This window comes from Polyodon spathula, chromosome 38, assembly GCF_017654505.1.
Source record: "Polyodon spathula isolate WHYD16114869_AA chromosome 38, ASM1765450v1, whole genome shotgun sequence".
In the NCBI taxonomy this organism is placed as follows: Eukaryota; Metazoa; Chordata; class Actinopteri; order Acipenseriformes; family Polyodontidae; genus Polyodon; species Polyodon spathula.
This window is the reverse complement of record NC_054571.1, coordinates 2,735,250-2,753,997: the sequence shown is the minus strand read 5'-3', so window position 1 is coordinate 2,753,997 and position 18,748 is coordinate 2,735,250. Positions and strand designations below refer to the sequence as shown.

General features: G+C 45.6%; 1 protein-coding gene across 3 annotated transcripts in view; it reads left to right on the top strand.

Moving 5' to 3' along the window:
- ppap2d (phosphatidic acid phosphatase type 2D) overlaps positions 1-8,153 on the top strand; it is a 21,656-nt gene extending 13,503 nt beyond the window's left edge. For all 3 annotated transcript variants that reach the window (XM_041235642.1, XM_041235641.1, XM_041235643.1), the window contains exons 3-6: positions 1,576-1,859; positions 2,302-2,359; positions 5,070-5,246; positions 7,378-8,153. In XM_041235642.1, coding sequence (XP_041091576.1) covers positions 1,576-1,859; positions 2,302-2,359; positions 5,070-5,246; positions 7,378-7,482 — 624 coding nt within the window. In that variant the 3' untranslated portion in view covers positions 7,483-8,153. The remainder of the gene's footprint in view (positions 1-1,575; positions 1,860-2,301; positions 2,360-5,069; positions 5,247-7,377) is intronic.
- Positions 8,154-18,748: the final 10,595 nt, after the last annotated feature.

The following is an 18,748-nucleotide window of genomic DNA, read 5'->3' as shown; positions in this document are numbered from 1 at the left end:
TGTGTGTGTGTGTGTGTGTGTGTGTGTGTGTGTGTGTGTGTGTGTGTGTGTGTGTGTGTGTGTGTGTGCGTGTGTGTGTATCAGTGTGTGCGTGCGTGTGTGTGTATCGGCGTGTGTGTGTGTGCACGTGAAAATCACCCAGGAAGTGCAGTCAAAAAGCACGGCTTGCAAACAGAGATAAAAAAAAATAAACTTTTAATCGTACAACACACGTACAAAACACGGCACAAACTCGGTACGAAACGTTTCAGCTTCAAATGTTATTAAAGTTCCCGGGAGGTTTAATGATTCGGGGTTGTACAAACCCCCACACTCCTGTCAAAGGGAGTCGTTTTCATTTCCCCAAGTTTCGTCTCAATCTGCGATCTCCCGAATGAACGCACTTTTGTCTGGCGTGAAACAGTGAGTGGAAATAATTAATCGAGAAGTTAAACATTAGATACAATGAATTAATTGCTTCTCTGTTCCGAAGTTGACACAGAACACAAAAGGCCTTCAGGATGACGTTTATTTACCCGTTTATCAAAGGTTGAGCAATAAGCTATCTGGCACGCATGAATTAACACTGTGCAGTGTTTCCACTCTGCCACAAGCAATACAAAGCAGTGAAACTTCAGGGAATTTTACTGCCCTCAAGCCAGCAAAGCCTGCTTTTATTAACCTTGCACTTTTATTGCAGGTCAACGTTTTGACAGCCACTTGCAGAAATATAGTTTGCTCTACGACAAAGTGAGAAACCACCAGAGGAAGAGCATGCTGCAGAGCAGTCACAAAGACTGAAAGAGATAATGAAAGTGTGTGAATTTGATGTGCTGTATCTGAGACTTGGTGGTCCAGGGGTTAGAGTAAGGGGCTTGTTGCCAGGAGGTCCCTGGTTCAAATCCCAGCTCAGCCCCTGACTCGCTGTGCGTGACCCTGAGCAAGTCACTGAACCTCCTTGTCTCCGTCCTTTGGGTGAGACGTAAAACCGAGGTCCTATTGGAAGAGACTGTGCAGTAGCAGCTGTGATGCATAGCATAAGTCGCTTTGGATAAATAACAATGCAAGTTCCAAGCCTCAAAGTGCCTTTGTGTTCCCTTAGCTTAAGAGAACCAGAAATTATAAAAAATGCTTCACAGTTTTAAGGCTACCTTAAGTAATAGGGTGATACAAAACCTTTGGCTGTAGTCTGTGTTAACTGTGGAAAAAAAACACAGCTTTAACTATGAGTGATTAATAAACAGTGCTTAAAAAGCTAATAATAGAGGTTTACACATTTGGGTTGGGTTTGTGACTTCCCAGTAAAGTCTTTTGTTCTTTAATTGATGTTGTTGTTTCAAATCCTGACTGAGGCGTGGAGTCCTGTCTTCTTCTTGGTTTGACACTGAGAGGTGCAGCTCAGTTGCGTGGTGCAGCGCGGTTGCGTGGTTGCGTGGTGCAGCGCGGTTGTGTGGTGCAGTGTGGTTGCATGGTGCAGCATGGTTGCGTGGTGCAGCGCGGTTGCGTGGTTGCATGGTTGCGTGGTGCAGCGTGGTTGCGTGGTGCAGCACGAGACGAAGGAGCAGCTGATCGAGCCGCATGTCATTTCCGTTGCAGATTTTGCTGGGAGAGTTCTACCGCGTGCGTTTCCTCAAGGTGGAGTCTCGAGCCTTTGTGTCAAACCTGTACGTATCAACGCTCTACAAGGAGATCGGCAGCTTCCTGTTTGGTTGCACCGTGGGCCAGTCTCTCACCAACATGGCCAAGCTCTCGACTGGTCGACTGAGACCCAACTTCCTGTCTGTGTGTGAGCCTGACTACACCAGGCTCAACTGTTCTGCAGGTCTCTACATTACAGAGGACCACTGCCAGGGAGCTCCTTCTCTCATAAAGGAGGCAAGGTGAGCCCCCCCCCCCCCCCCCCCCCCTCACTCACGCTGTCCCTTGAATTTGACACATTTTGACCCATTGAACTATGTTAATCATACCCAGGTGTCACTCGCCTACCACGCGTGGAACACGGAAATCTAGAACACTATAGTGTGATTCCGCTACAGTGGCATCACAATTCCCGAAAAAGAACATTCCATTCTGGGTGCCAACAGTCATTGTAGCCTATGGTAATTCACATCTAAGATTAGTGCCATGCCCCCCTGGCTAAAGCCACCATACCTAACCATGTTTCAAGTGTTACAGATTTGTTCATCAATTTAAAGAGCGCAGCACTCAGGAGACTATATAGAGGTGTTCTCCCCAGTCCTGTGTGTTCTCTACCCTTTAGGGTCTGTATCCAGGGACAGTGGACAGTAGCTCTTAAAGTTTCCCCATTCTTCTCCCTTCCAGGAAATCCTTCTACTCAGGCCATGCTTCCTTTGCGATGTACGCCATGCTGTACTTAGTGGTGAGTGACTCTCCGCAATGAAACCGCCACATTGGAACTGTGATTCAGCCAGGGAACGCACTCCATAGATTACTTATTAAAACACAGACCCTGCTGCATTGTACACATTTTACACTCCGTTCTTAAGCGAAAGGACTGCTTCTCACAATTGCTTTTCAGAGACATCAAATTCCAACCATATTTGAATAGTAAAACTAAGGGGATTAAAGCAAGGGAGTTTGGAAACAGTTCAGTAGAGTACTGTTGGAGAGTTGGCAAATTCTTCTGCAAAGAATGTAGCTTTGACAGATCAATAGAATAGAATAGAAAGAGGAAAGGAAACTTGGACACAGTGTAATAGAAACAGTCCCAAAAGGCATCTGTTAGCATCCCAGTAGAGCAGTGCTTTCTGCAGCTCTATTCCAGCCCCTGGACAAACAGATCTTTGTTGCAGACAAGAGTGCAGCATTAGCCTAGGGGTGATGTGAGAGAGAGGGGGGGGGTTGCAGCCCCGCTGGGAAACACAGCCAGGCCCTTTTCAGAATCTCTGAGCATTTTCTGTGGAGTATTGTGTACGAGAGAGGCCGGTTTGAGGGGATTCGAGGCAGAATCGCGGCTGCCGTCTTTCAAAAAAGAAGAAATGCCAAGGAATGCTCTTGGAGATGGCGAATGGGGACCCGGGCACAGAGAGGAGGGGTAGAGAAAGAGGGAGGTGAATTCTACCGAATGGCAGCCTTGTCCCATTGCAGTTACCCTTGTGCTACCATTGCCCCTCACAGTGGTACACTGTAGTGACCCAACAAGACAAGAGTTTTGAGATCAATCATCTTCTAAGAACCGGACGAACATAGATGGGGGCCGAGCGGCGCTCCCCTCGTTCGGATAATTTCTCACGTGCTTGTTATTGATGTTGAAGAGCATCCAGGGAATGCAAAGCATCTTTCTTCAAAAAATATATATTTTAATGAACAGAGGAAACTGGCTCCCTGTAACACTGAAATAGATTTCTGAGAGACATTCCCGGTACATTTCTAGGCAACATTTCTTCTGGCCAGCAGCTGTCACAAGTAAAGAAATGTACGGGTGACCACAACGGCCAAACTTAGAATTTGCAACAATATGCAATATATTCTATTATAACACAAGTAAATGCTGCTCTTGCAGCAAGTTTAAGAGTTGTACTCCCATTGTGAAACAAAGCAGCCACATCTACAGTATGGGCTGTTCGGGTGACTTGGTCATCCTCCAGCCTGCTGGAACCATGCAGAGCAGTCGAGAGTTAATGATTAGTGCATCCTGCTTGGTTAAACCCGGTCACATGCCATTGGCACTGGATCACTGTGAGCTTTGGCAGCTGTTAAAGCTGGACTGGCACACGGCCTGCCTAGGGTTCGCTCCCCAGCACAGGAACAAGGAGACAAGGCTCTCACACGGAAAAACAATGCATCTCACAGCGGGGAACGCAATCAAGGAGTCTGGGGGTCATTGAAGATGCAGGCGCTTGATGCAGTATGCCCCCCCCCCCCCCCCCCCGGAACCAAAGTCTGGGCTGTGCGTGACAGTAATAGATAAACAGGCTCCTGCAGTACTATAAACACTGCTGTCAGAGGAGTTTAACATGGCCACACACTAACAGATCTAAACACCACTGGCGTTAGAGGAGTTTAACACTGTCACACACTAACAGATCTAAACACCCCTGGCGTTAGAGGAGTTTAACACTGTCACACACTAACAGATCTAAACACCCCTGGCGTTAGAGGAGTTTAACACTGTCACACACTAACAGATCTAAACACCCCTGGCGTTAGAGGAGTTTAACACTGTCACACACTAACAGATCTAAACACCCCTGGCGTTAGAGGAGTTTAACACTGTCACACACTAACAGATCTAAACACCCCTGGCGTTAGAGGAGTTTAACACTGTCACACACTAACAGATCTAAACACCCCTGGCGTTAGAGGAGTTTAACACTGTCACACACTAACAGATCTAAACACCCCTGGCGTTAGAGGAGTTTAACACTGTCACACACTAACAGATCTAAACACCCCTGGCGTTAGAGGAGTTTAACACTGTCACACACTAACAGATCTAAACACCCCTGGCGTTAGAGGAGTTTAACACTGTCACACACTAACAGATCTAAACACCCCTGGCGTTAGAGGAGTTTAACACTGTCACACACTAACAGATCTAAACACCCCTGGCGTTAGAGGAGTTTAACACTGTCACACACTAACAGATCTAAACACCCCTGGCGTTAGAGGAGTTTAACACTGTCACACACTAACAGATCTAAACACCCCTGGCGTTAGAGGAGTTTAACACTGTCACACACTAACAGATCTAAACACCCCTGGCGTTAGAGGAGTTTAACACTGTCACACACTAACAGATCTAAACACCCCTGGCGTTAGAGGAGTTTAACACTGTCACACACTAACAGATCTAAACACCCCTGGCGTTAGAGGAGTTTAACACTGTCACACACTAACAGATCTAAACACCCCTGGCGTTAGAGGAGTTTAACACTGTCACACACTAACAGATCTAAACACCCCTGGCGTTAGAGGAGTTTAACACTGTCACACACTAACAGATCTAAACACCCCTGGCGTTAGAGGAGTTTAACACGGCCACACACTCCGTAGCTGTATCTGAAAGCAGTGAGGTGGGCAGCGGTCGCTGGCTCTGCCATGTAATCAATGTGCGTTTCTGTGTCCAGTTCTACTTGCAGGCCCGGTTCACATGGCGCGGCGCTCGTCTGCTGAGACCGCTGGTCCAGTTCCTGCTGTTGATGCTGGCCCTGTACACTGGGCTGACCCGGATCTCAGACTACAGGCACCACCCCTCTGACGTGCTGGTGGGATACCTGCAGGGGGCGCTAGTCGCTTACTGGGTGGTGAGTATCAGCAGGTGTTTAATATAGTAAAGCCATGGCTAAAGGATGTTTGCATTGGGCTAAAGGAGGTTTGCATCCCCTCGGATGTTTGCATTGGGACAGGGCGGGGTGGTTGAGAAACAGCACGCTCTGTCCAATCCACTGTGAAGGATGCAGTTTGGAAGACTAGCTTCAGTCCAGTTCCACCCGGACTGCAATCGCAGTCACTCTGGAAGCAGTTAAAGAAAGGGGAAGGGAGCTCAGGATGGGCAGTGCTCTCGGAGTCGGGTGTGTAGCTGTGTGCTGGGCTGATGCACAGGGTATGACTTGTGGCATGTGGAGGGCTGTCTGCCTCCTGTCTCAAGACACGATCACAGGAAATGAGCTTCACTGGTCAGAGACAGAGAGAATCGCAGCACTCGAAAATGATCCCGTACCACTGTTTATACTCTAAGTATTATCATTGTATCCTATTAGGCTGTAATAATAGCAAATAGTGTTCTTATTATATCAGTATTTATTCTGTGCTGCACACACACACACACACACACACACACACACACACACACACACACACACACACACACACACACACACACACACACACACACACACACACACACACACACACACACACACACAGACACACACACACACACACCCTCACACACACACACACACACCACACACACACACACACACACAACACACTCACACACACACACACACACACAAAACAACACACACACACACACACACTCACACACTCACACACAGCCAGTGATTTCCAGCGAGACTAGAGGTGGGGATTGCATTTCCTGTGTTTCTTCACTCAGACCCCTTCCTTACTAAACACCCTGCTCTCTCCAAATAGATAACCATCTCCTCTTTAAAAAACATGCCGAACATTTTAATGAGCAAGGCACCTCACAGACAGAACGCTCCCCCGAAATGTTCTCCTCGTTCTAGGAAAGCAGCACAGCCCGGGGCGGGGAGTTTGTTGCCAGATAACTTCACTCTGACTCCTGGCTCGCTAAATATCCTGGTATCTCTGAATAGAAAACCATCTCTTCTTTTTAAACATATGCAGTCTGTCAATGGCGAAGTTCAAATCGTGCTGTAAATATTTAGCATATGGTTATCTTGTCAGGGAGACCAGGGTATTTCGTAAGTAAAGGGTCTAAGTAAATGGGCAATGTGTGTCTGTATCTCTTTTGAGCATCCTCGTGACAGTGCTTCATGACAGGATTTTGTAGGTCATTCTTACCCTTGTTCTTCAGAGTCAAGGGACTTTTTACCCACACAGTCATGTTTTTACTCAAACCAAGATGTTGTAACTCTTTTGCAGATGAGCCATCAATGACTATGCAAGTAAAAAAAACACAATGTCACGTCTTCAAATCACATGGCAGGCTTCAAATTGCAACATTTAGAAAACCACCTTTTTTCGCAGTTCAAGTTTAGTGTGAAATATACATATTACAAGGCAAGCATTGCAGCTGCATCATGGCAAACTTTATTTAAAGGCAAGTATACATACTTAAAAACATGTTTTAATTAAATACAGTAACTCAACACTGAGATGAAGGATGAGGGAACACTAAATCAGTTTCCTTAATTTCCAGATTACACTGCTGATGCACACCCTGTGCTGCAAGTATTAGGGTCCCATTTGACCATACTTAAAACGTAATCATGAAGCTAGTCTCAGCCAATCATTCCAGCACTTTGTGCACAGAACAATTAAGTGGAGACTCTTCTTCACACAGACACAGGGAAGAAGACTCTTCTTCACACAGAGAGTGGGGAGGGGATGGAATGGGTTACCTAGTCATGTTGCTGAAGGAGACTCTTCTTCACACAGAGAGTGGGGAGGGGATGGAATGGGTTACCTAGTCATGTTGCTGAAGGAGACTCTTCTTCACACAGAGAGTGGGGAGGGGATGGATGGAATGGGGATGGGTTACCTAGTCATGCTGTTGATGTTGAATCTCTTGGAGCTTTTAAAACCCAACTTGACAAAGTTTTGAGCTCAATCAGTGAGCGTAGATGGGCCGAATGACCTTCTCTCGTTCATAAAGATTCTTATGTTCTTAAAAGTGACTTGGAAGAAAGTTATTCTAATGACTTTTCCCCCCATCTGCTTCCACAGGCTTTTCACATTTCCTGCATGTTCAAGACCAAGACTCCAGCAATGAGTGGCCCTTCGGACATCTTGGACAGCACTGTGTCCAGCAACCTCCACAGCAAGTGCTAGCAGACAGGAGAGCTTGGGGGGGGGGGGGAAGGGGGGGTCTACCTGCCACTATGGGAGATCGAGGGACAGGCTCCCCACACAGCAGCTCCAGTGCACAAGAAAACTTCTTTTACTCAAGCTGGAGTTTGGGATTCACCTCAACAAGCTATTGGTAATCTACATGGCCTTGCCAGTTGATAGATAGCCCAGAATTCACAGCACAGCGCTTTGAAATCATTGCATCTGTAAATACCAGCAACCAAGGGTGCCCGAGGATTTTAAACAGGGAGCAACGTGGGCACAGGTTGAAAGTGGCTGTGGTGTGCTTGCCTTCACACACACATGGTGTTGAATTACAGTATTAAAACCCGGTGAAAATGTATTTTCTTTGGTTGTGCAGTTTAAGGTTTCGAAGAGGGTTTGAATGCACGAACCTTACTCCTCCGAGTTCAATCAGGTTTTCCACCAACCACCATTTCGCCACCTTTTTGCGGGCCGTCCCATGAAGAAAATGAGGTGGAAACTGAACCGCTCCTTCACCCCCCCGCCCCCCCCAGTCCTGTAAACAAGACGTCCTGTCCCATCTTCATCCCTTAGTAAAGACTGGGAGCTGAAACAAAGCAAAGAAACTTTGAGTTTAACAAATGTATACACATATTTAAATATATAGAGATATGCAAATATATTTTTTATTTAAAAAAAAAAAAAAAAGTGTGTTTAGCTCAAGCTGCTAAAGATTTTTGTAAACTTTATCCATTTTGTAAATAGTAATAAATTTAAATAATAATAATAATACAGCAGTCTCTGGCTAAGAGAACACCCCGTCCTTTAAGACGAAGTTAGCCACCAGACACAATATGAATCAATCAATAAATATGTATTACTTGTCCTGTCACACGTGCATCATCATATGAAGTGAACAGAATAAGTAAAAGGAAAGCGATAGGCAAGTGTATGTTAACCAACTCTATTAATAAAGGAACAGAGAAACTCTTGTTAATAAACTGTCAAACTAAATTAACACAGCACCCCTACACACGTTTAAAAAAATTCAGCAGCAATATACAGGGCATGCACGTTATTTAACAGAAAGTCTGATTCACGTTTTTTTTTTTTTCCTCCAAGAGCTCGGACAAGTCGTTATCGATGCCAAGAAGCTGTTCTTTTAAGTTTCCGTTCCTTTAGCTGGATTATTAACAATGGGAAAAATCATCACAAAGGTGTTCCCTCAGGCGAAGTGTTCTCTCAGGAGATGTTCCTATACGCAGAGACTACTGTAATAACAGATTCATAATTGAGCAAAGACTGATTCTCCAGCTAGATTTAACAGACTGAATTTTTTTTTTAAAGTGCTATATACAGATCAATTGCTTTTTTTTTGGGGGGGGGGGGGGGGGGGGGGGATTTTTTTTTTTTTTTTTTTTTGGAGTTTCAATCTGTAAGAAGTAATTAAGCTGAAAAATTTTCATTTGGATTGCTTTTGTATACAATTATACAGTGTTTGCAACTCATTCTGAATGGGTCCACTCCATCGTGGGTTCATTTTTCTCTAAATCTGCCTTTGCCTGCTTGTCTGGAGAATCCTAAATACCCAGACTAACAGTCCCAGCTCACTGCATTCAAAGATGTGACAATGTGACCTTTCAGCTTCGTTCGAGTGGAGTTAGCCATGTTCGCTTAACATGATGTGAATGGAGTTAGTTATCAGGATTCTCCAGATAATCTCACAGCCTGGTAAAGGCAGATCAATGGAAGAATAATAACAAGTCTCGTTTGAAGCTACTTGTGCCTAAAGATTTCTGCTCCACTCAAGCTGTTTATCAGCTTTTGACATTGCTGGTAAGATTCTCGTTTCACAACTTCTGGAAGTTCAAACAGCCTGGCCTATCAACTGTAAACGCAAACACTGCAAGCACACCGAAAAAAAACAACAGTTCATTAACAGAGCCTTCTGATTATTCAATTATATACAAAATGCATAATAAAAAACGATGTATTGCTTTGCAAAATCAAATGCACCTTTTATATATCGAAGATTCTTTCGTTTTTATAGTGTAGTTCAGTGTAAATAAGACACTTGAAACAGTGTTATTGCAGATTTCATTTTAACCATGCATTGACCAAGACAGCAAGAAACATTCTTCCCTCTCCTTCGACTCTGCTGTTGGTCGTTTTGTTGCAGACTTTTTCACTTCAGGTGAAGCCTTTAAATCACCAGCTATTTCCTTCCTGTGTTACAGGAAATAAGACCCCACCTAATCCTACATGGCTTCCCGCTGGCAGCAGAGAATGCAAGACTGAAGTAGGGTTCAATTAACTGTAACACAGGAAGTGAACTTATAGTGCGGCAAGATAGAAGGGGAAGCGTTTGAAAAATCAGCAACATGTTGGTGCCTTTATATTGTTTTTAAAGCTGTGTGATGTACAGAAAAATGATGTACCACTGTCTGTATGTGAAAGTATTAGATAGCTCAGTTTCCCTGCCCTATGTACTGTTTTAGTGAGCAGAGACAAGGGAACATGGATTTAACCACTGTATTCATTCATGTCCGCATAAATGAATAAAAGACAAATGTGAAACCTTTTTACTAACTTGGGCTCCTGAATTTCATTTCTGTTAAGATGCAACACGGTCTTGCATGTATAAACGAGCATAAGAATGAGAGGACAGCTTTGGAGCCCATCGGAGCTCGCCCGGGGTCTTCAAGGAACAATCTGTCAATCAACACCCCGGCCCACCCCTGGCTGTCATACCCTGGTGACTGATCTGTCAATCAACACCACGGCCCGCCCCTGGCTGTCATACCCTGGTGACTGATCTGTCAATCAACACCACGGCCCGCCCCTGGTGGTCATACCCTGGTGACTGATCTGTCAATCAACATCTCGGTCCGCCCCTGGCTGTCATACCCTGGTGACTGATCTGTCAATCAACACCACGGCCCGCCCCTGGTGGTCATACCCTGGTGACTGATCTGTCAATCAACACCTCGGTCCGCCCCTGGCTGTCATACCCTGGTGACTGATCTGTCAATCAACACCACGGCCCGCCCCTGGTGGTCATACCCTGGTGACTGATCTGTCAATCAACACCCCGGCCCGCCCCTGGGTGTCATACACTGGTGACTGATCTGTCAATCAACACCCCGGCCCGCCCCTGGGTGTCAACCCTAGTAATTAGATACTGTGCAGCTCACAGTACTGCATTGTGCTCAGAAAACCAAATTACAGCCAAACCTGTTCAATAACCCTGCTGCTAATGTTCCCCTCACGTGCCCCGGCCAGAATACATTGTGGTGGAAATCAGTTCCATTCAACTCACCCACCGCATCTGGAAAGCAAAACAGAAGACCGTTTACATGCAGGTTACTGTTCAGTTATTACACTGGAATATTCCATCTGCTGTGTAAGTACTGGGGCTTAAGAATGTACTGAATGAATCACATTAAAGGGAAACGCAATGGTTTTGAACTACAGCACACTGATCAGGTGCCAGTAGAAACTTTTATCTACAGCATCGCCTTTAAAACATCAGCACATTCCAAAGTGAAGTGTGAAATGCAAGCAAAGGTACCGAGCGACAGAGAAAGGTTGACGGGATAATAATGCCAGCTCTAATAAAAGATAACAGTTTTAAAACCTTGCCTTGAGAGAACTGCAGCTAAGCGGAGTCTGGAATAGGAGAACACATCCCCATAATAAAAGCACAGCTAACCAGGTGAAAAAAATACTGGAAAAGTGCACAAGATCCCTAGTAGACTTTTCTAAGGGGGATAGACCAGCGGCAGGATCTAGGAAAGGCAGCCAGCTGTTGTAAAGCATTGCTGATCTGTAAAGACTAGGACTTACTCTCAGATGGAAAGGGACTGGAGCCTGTTAGTTGTGTTATTGTGGTTAAACAGCCTCGTTTTACCAGAAAGGCAGCCGTTTGCTTTGCTAGAATCAGATGCAAGTTGGAGTAGATTGAACCCAATGAACTGGGAGGCATTACAACCCAGACTCTTCTTGTTCCTCTCCTTTGAAGAGGTTTGTTTTCCCACTAACACATTCCTTATCAGCACTTTAATCAGCGCTCACACCTCCCGACTCCACTTAAGAGAAACGAGAGCCTCTGACCCTTCACTGCTCTTGAGTCGCTTGCTTTGGGTTCAGAGGCTTGCAGATGGAACAGTGCTCTGGGAAGGAAGAGGCCTGGGTCCTCTGACTGTCTGCTCAGCTCAGGGAGCGCCAGTCTTGCACTGAAAAGCACTCGCCGCTTGCCCACCGCGCTACTGTGGCAAAAACTGTGAGAATGTTACTGGTGTATTCCTCCCCTTAGTGTGGTAATGATACTGGCTGTCAATGGAGCATGATAGATTTGTAAATACACAGACGCATGTCTGCGTTTCATTTAGTATTATTGAATGCGGCTGCCCACTGTAGTTTTGCTAACCATTTCTATAAGAACATTTCCGAACTCGAGGAGGTCATTCAGCCCAGCTGAGCTCGTCCGGTTCCTAGCAGCTGATCGGTCTGATGGGAAAAAAAATCAATTGTAGCGAAAAAAATAGTTACATACATTTTCCCCTCCGTTCACAGCTGTTAAGTATAGCCAAGTCTCAAATGCATTTGAAAGAAACACATATGCATTTTCCTTTTAAAACATGATATCAGATTCAGGCGAAATAAACCTCTGTTTCCAAGCCTAGATTCCCCTGGAGGGTGTCATTGTCCCCACCCCTTCTTTCCTAACCAATCAGCTGCTTATCCTATTGACTGACATGCTTTCAGCCAGTAACATGCTTTGACCCATAAGACACTGCTGTGCTGACCAAGAAGGTAAGGCAGTGGCAAAACTTCTTGGAAGACAGGAAAAACTGAGAACCTGGTGCCAGATGTTTGTTTTTTTTAAATGATAAAGCATGCTTGCTGTTACATGCCATTCTTTCAAAACTGCACACCTGAGAATGGGTATAGCTGAATGGGTAAGATGTATGGAATTGCGTTGTAACTTACAATTTAACTCATTCAGGACCATTGGTTTCTCACCAGGCACTTTGCATTCAAGTTGCTCCTGTCCTTGTAAAATAATTAGATGGGCAAGTTGCCCACAGAGGAAAAGATTTTGTTAATGAAGAAATGCACATTAAAAAACAAAGCAAAAACAAACAAGCAATACACTGCAGGAAGCATCAGCGTTAGCAAGGCTACACACGCACTTCGTTCTTGTTTCGCTATTTTGGCCACAGGCTATTCAGTTCATTTGTTAGTTTTAAGCATAACTGGTGGTTTTGAGTTTTGCAATTGTGATTTAAAAAAAAAAAACAGGCCAAGCTGCAATCCGTTTCAAAAACTGCATTCAATTAAGAGTCTAGACGTGTTTCCTGCTTTGATCCAACTGCAACTTCCAAGCTTGTGTAACCTTGCTGGCTGTGAGAGAGGATTCCAGTTTTGTTCCTCAAGAAGTGTGCGTGTGTGTGTGTGTGTGTCTAGGTCTGAGTGTGTGTGTGTGTGTGTTTTGTGTGTGTGTGTCTCAGTATATGTTGCAGATTGTGTGTGTGTCTGTGTCTCAGTGCGTGTGTGTTCCGCTAACATGTAAAGTTTTGAAAACAATCTCCTCTCTCAGTGACATCAGACTGTGGATAACATCTGTGTGCACAGCTGAGCATATCCATGGGCATTCAAATTACACTAAAACCAAAGAAGTGTCACAATCAGCACCCTTCATTTACTGTCAAACGCAAACAGCTGTAGGCTTGTTGACGTTTGTAATAGTTTCCAAAAAACATCTTTTCTAATAACTTTAAAGAATGGTTTGTTAAGGACTGTTTTGTTAGTGCATCAGAAAGCATGCAATGCCATATCGAAGATACAATTATAGGAAACTATGCCAATCGTTCAGCACACGGCACTAGCCTTGTCTACTTCACTAACTAGTACAGAAGTAACTCTTACAATACCCACCCATATTATCTGGCAACATGTCCAAGGTTGCTATACCTGCATTGTCTTGTATACACTGGAAACCAAAACGCCTCCACCTTCGAACGCTGACAAAGAAACTAAGAGCATCTGCAAGTGGGATGTGGTTCACTGTGCCTCAATAGAACTCAGTGGTGGAATGGGTAAACAGGCTGCAGCAATGTAAACACTTCTGCGTTTTCAAGCAGAAATATTTTGTTGATCCAATAAGGCAAATGAGGGTCAATGGATGTGTTTTCAAATTTTCCCTTTAAAAAAAAAAAACAACAAACCTACAAAAACATTCAAACAGCAGGGAATAGCTGAATAGTTTGGACAGCTAACTATTAAAAAAAAAAAAGCTACCAGGGGCTCTAAAAGGGTCTGGTTGTAACTCTAGTAGTTACAAGTAACTGCTGTGAACCTGAGATGATACCGTATAGACTGCCCGGGCTCTTCACTGAGACATGTGTCTAATATTGGCCTGGGTCACATGACATAGACTCTACAAGGTGCTGGAAGGTGTTACTCCATTAATGCATTGCTATTTGAGACATGCACTGCTATTTGAGACATGCATTGCTATTTGAGACATGCACTGCTATTTGAGACATGCACTGCTATTTGAGACATGCACTGCTATTTGAGACATGCACTGCTATTTGAGACATGCATTGCTATTTGAGACATGCACTGCTATTTGAGACATGCATTTCTATTTGAGACAGACATTGCAATGTCCCCTGAGCTCCTTACATTCAACTTCTTTACCAAGTTTCATTGCAGCACCACTAAATCATTATTCCCAAGAGAAATTCCCTAGCACCCTATATAGAATATGGAGGCATAGTGTGTCTCTTTGAGAAGCGTTGCTTCTGATGGATTCTGGGTGACCTCCCTCCCTCCTCGAGCACAGCTGTAAAAATACCCACCCCCCCTCAATCCCATTAGATCCAACAGCAGGCTGCAGCTGTACCAGACTACAGCAGCAAGACTCCTTGGGAATATTAGTACAGGACAATGCGTAGGACTGTCCAGCTGTCTTATGGGATAGTCAGATGCTCAGCTGTTACTTTAATTAAATGCAATTTAGATTCGCCATCTGTCTGCAATAAAGAACACATGCAAAGTCTTAATATGTGGTTGAATTGAAAATCAACAAGGAGCCTTGGGGGCTGTAATAAACTTCAGGGCTGTGCAAATACTCGAATTCTCCTGCGAGTCAGGAAGGCAAAAACGGACGGGGTCTGTCTGCTCAGTACCAAGCCCTTAGCACTACACTGGCGAGCTACGGGCTCCTGGAGGAGAAAGGCCAGCATGCAGGAGTCTGAACCCCAGAGCCAATTCAACACTCATCAAATATAAGCAACTTGCGCTCTCCTGACTTTACTACTCATCCTGCACACCACGCGGCCGTGCCTTTACCAGGGGAGACCCTCGGGGACCCCTGCGCTCCCCTGACTGTGTGACTCCCCCTGCACACCACGCGGCCGTGCCTTTACCAGGGGAGACCCTCGGGGACCCCTGCGCTCCCCTGACTGTGTGACTCCCCCTGCACACCACGCGGCCGTGCCTTTACCAGGGGAGACCCTCGGGGACCCCTGCGCTCCCCTGACTGTGTGACTCCCCCTGCACACCACGCGGCCGTGCCTTTACCAGGGGAGACCCTCTGGGACCCCTGCTCTCCTCTGACTGTGTGACTCCCCCCTGCACACCATGCGGCCGTGCCTTTACCAGGGGAGACCCTCTGGGACCCCTGCGCTCCCCTGACTGTGTGACTCCCCCTGCACACCACGCGGCCGTGCCTTTACCAGGGGAGACCCTCGGGGACCCCTGCGCTCCCCTGACTGTGTGACTCCCCCTGCACACCACGCGGCCGTGCCTTTACCAGGGGAGACCCTCTGGGACCCCTGCGCTCCCCTGACTGTGTGACTCCCCCTGCACACCACGCGGCCGTGCCTTTACCAGGGGAGACCCTCTGGGACCCCTGCGCTCCCCTGACTGTGTGACTCCCCCCTGCACACCATGCGGCCGTGCCTTTACCAGGGGAGACCCTCGGGGACCCCTGCTCTCCCCTGACTGTGTGACTCCCCCTGCACACCACGCGGCCGTGCCTTTACCAGGGGAGACCCTCGGGGACCCCTGCGCTCCTCTGACTGTGTGACTCCCCCCTGCACACCACGCGGCCGTGCCTTTACCAGGGGAGACCCTCTGGGACCCCTGCGCTCCCCTGACTGTGTGACTCCCCCCTGCACACCATGCGGCCGTGCCTTTACCAGGGGAGACCCTCAGGGACCAACACACTTTATTTATTTTACATACTGTGGATCTCCTCAATGCTACTCCTAGCTTTCAGTACCTCTAGTCCAGCCATGGCAGGGATGCATGCAACTAACACCTCTTTGCTTACCGGTACATGAAATACTGGTAAAGTAAACTAGATGTGCTTGGCTACACTGTAATGACACAGAGCTTAATAGAAGTATTCTTATGCCCCAAAAAGTCCCTCATTAGGTAAAGTTATCCGGGTGACTGGAGATGCTCAGCTAGAGGTCGTTTTAATAAGCAGTTATTCCACTGAAACAACATGCAAGCAGACTGTGATTATCACCACAGTGTTCAGAACCCAGACCACAGCCACGCTGCACCACATTCTCACTTTCCATTGCTCAACACTAAACACGAGCTGCCTGGAGGCAAAATGAAACGAAATCCGTAAACAACAAGTCCTTCAAACTGAAGAGAGGAGCTTCTGAACAGAACGCTCAGCCTTTTTACACATGCAGTTGATTCGTTTAGAAAGGACCTGCAGCTGAAGCCAAAAGTGTGGCATCACCTAGAATTGTAGACATAAACATCACACACATCACAAATAAGCTACATGGACAGAATTTAGATGCCTATTGTCTATATCACTGATTACTGACTGGAAATTGAAATTCTCACACCCAGAGGTTTCCATGCAGGCAGCTATGTGTGCTGATAAAGTTGCACATGGCTGTATGTATACAGGACAACTGTGATTGAAATGCAGACTGGATAACATTCACTTCAATGATTTCGCGAGCTCTATTTACTTTGAAGCAATGTTTTTTTGCCCTTGCACTTTGGCAAACTCCTACTTTGCGCATGTAATGAAACAAGTACATAACCCTAGTGTAGATCAGTAACCATAGCAACTGACTTTACAAGCGAAGGTAAACAAAGCAGCATAAATAATCTGTTTTACAGTAAATCCATTAACTAGAATTCCCGTCGCTCGAAGGGAAAATTCCCATCTTAAACCCTTTCGTGTACAACCAAAACTCCCTGAATGAAATCGAAAGCAGCGTGCAGATTTTACCAGTTTGCCAGTGCCTGCACAGTATATATTGTACCCATACTTTTTTTCCTTTTTTTCCTTTAATGAACAACAAGGTTTTGATGGTAAAGCAACGACAAATGTAACAAGATGCAAGTATTTTATGAACATTGTAAATGAGTGAAGTTTTGATCAATTTGGCTGTTTATAAGATTATCCCAGCCGTGTTTCTCTTTTGTAGAACAATACCACTCAGATTCACAGAGAACTACTGGTAAGAGCTTCCTTTGGAAGTAACATTCATTCTTTTCAGTTCTTCAGACTGTCAGATGGTGGGGATAGAAGGGCGTGTCCTGTCCGTCTGCACGTCACACATACACGTGTGCGCACAGCTGGAGAATCGCTTCTCAGGCTGTGCTTAAACATTGTTAATTCTCTACTGCTCAGCACATGCTGGTGCTATGCATCACGGTCATCATTTGGTTAATAACACTGATAATCTCGTTTTGGACGTACAGCCGGGGTGCGGATAGATGTTACTGACACACTTCGCTTAAACAGTGCAGCAAACAGGCCATGCAAAAAAAAAAAAAAAAAAAAAAAAAAACAGGCCAGCTTTTATGTAGAGACCAGATGTTTTCCGATCATGTCAGAATTTCGTGGAAACCCTTTAGATCCAGGGTTGTTTTTGTACATTTTCCAGAAATAAATAAATAAAGCAGCTTGAGTTTTTAAACGTCCTTGACCCCAGTTTAAATTATTTTCATTTAGTTGTTTTTAGTTTTTTTTTTTAAATGATGTCTCAATCCTAAAATTCTAGGCAATGCTAAAGTTCTGTCCGTAGCTGGATATAATGAAACTCTACTTGCTCTTTAAGAAGACTTGCTGTGTGTTTCTGGCTGAACTTTTAGTCCTGGCTCGAAAGACTAAGCTTTTTGGATCATCACCTCACTGACTGGGAGGTCCTCGCTCTCCCAGATAACACTTGTGTAACCCCACCCCCCCTCCCCCTGGGGGGGAGGGGGAGGGGCTCCCTGCCTTCTCCAACCACAGAACAGCTTCACACCCCTCCCTCGGCATTCTGGTCTGGATTTCAACAGGAGACCTCGCGTCCAAGTGTGTTTCAAAGGCAGCTTGCTTCAGTTACGGGATATCAGCATTGCTGTGACTTTGTTATAAGAACATAAGAACATCAGCCCATCTTGCTCGTTTGGTTGTCAGTAGCTTATTGATCCCAGAATCTCATCAAGCAGCTTCTTGAAGGATCCCAGGGTGTCGGCTTCAACAACATTACTGGGGAGTTGGTTCCAGACCCTCACGATTCTCTGTGTTAAAAAAGTGCCTCCTATTTTCTGTTGTGAATGCCCCTTTGTCTGATCTCCATTTGTGACCCTTGGTCCTTGTTTCTTTTTGCAGGTCGAAAAAGTCCCTTGGGTCGACATTGTCAATACCTTTTAAAATGGCAGTCCCAAGTCAATCCAAAATACATTTGCACCCCCCCCCCCCCCCCCCCCCCCCCCCCCCCCTAACACTACGCATTTACCATGGTTCATCATGGTTTGCCATGTTTTAAAATATGCTTTACCATACCTTTATGGGCCTGTGGCAATGTTGCCCCGCCCCTGTGTGCATTTCTGTGTTGTGTGTTAATGTTGGTTAATGTGTGGTGAAATATCGTGTATATCTGTGTTCTGTGTAACACGAGTGGTTAAAATGCATATTTGTATTTAGGCACAAGGATTGCACAGCACTTCACGTGCAGGTAAAATGTAGTAATATGTGCGCACTGGGAATTTTATTCATTCACGTGCAGTTGTACCGAGACTTCAGTTGAATGATTGATTAGCAATCGAGTCTCGGTACATGTTTTCACTCACTCGGGGTTGTGTGTTCGGTGAGTGGAGAACGGGATTGGAGACGGAGGTAACAGCTTGAATAATAGTTAAAGCTAGAACAGCTCGCGGTGTTTGTCTCTGTGTTTTGGCTATCAGTGCCGTGTCCTGTGTTTTGTTTGTCTTTCAACCTTTTATTTTCTGTTTGTTTAAT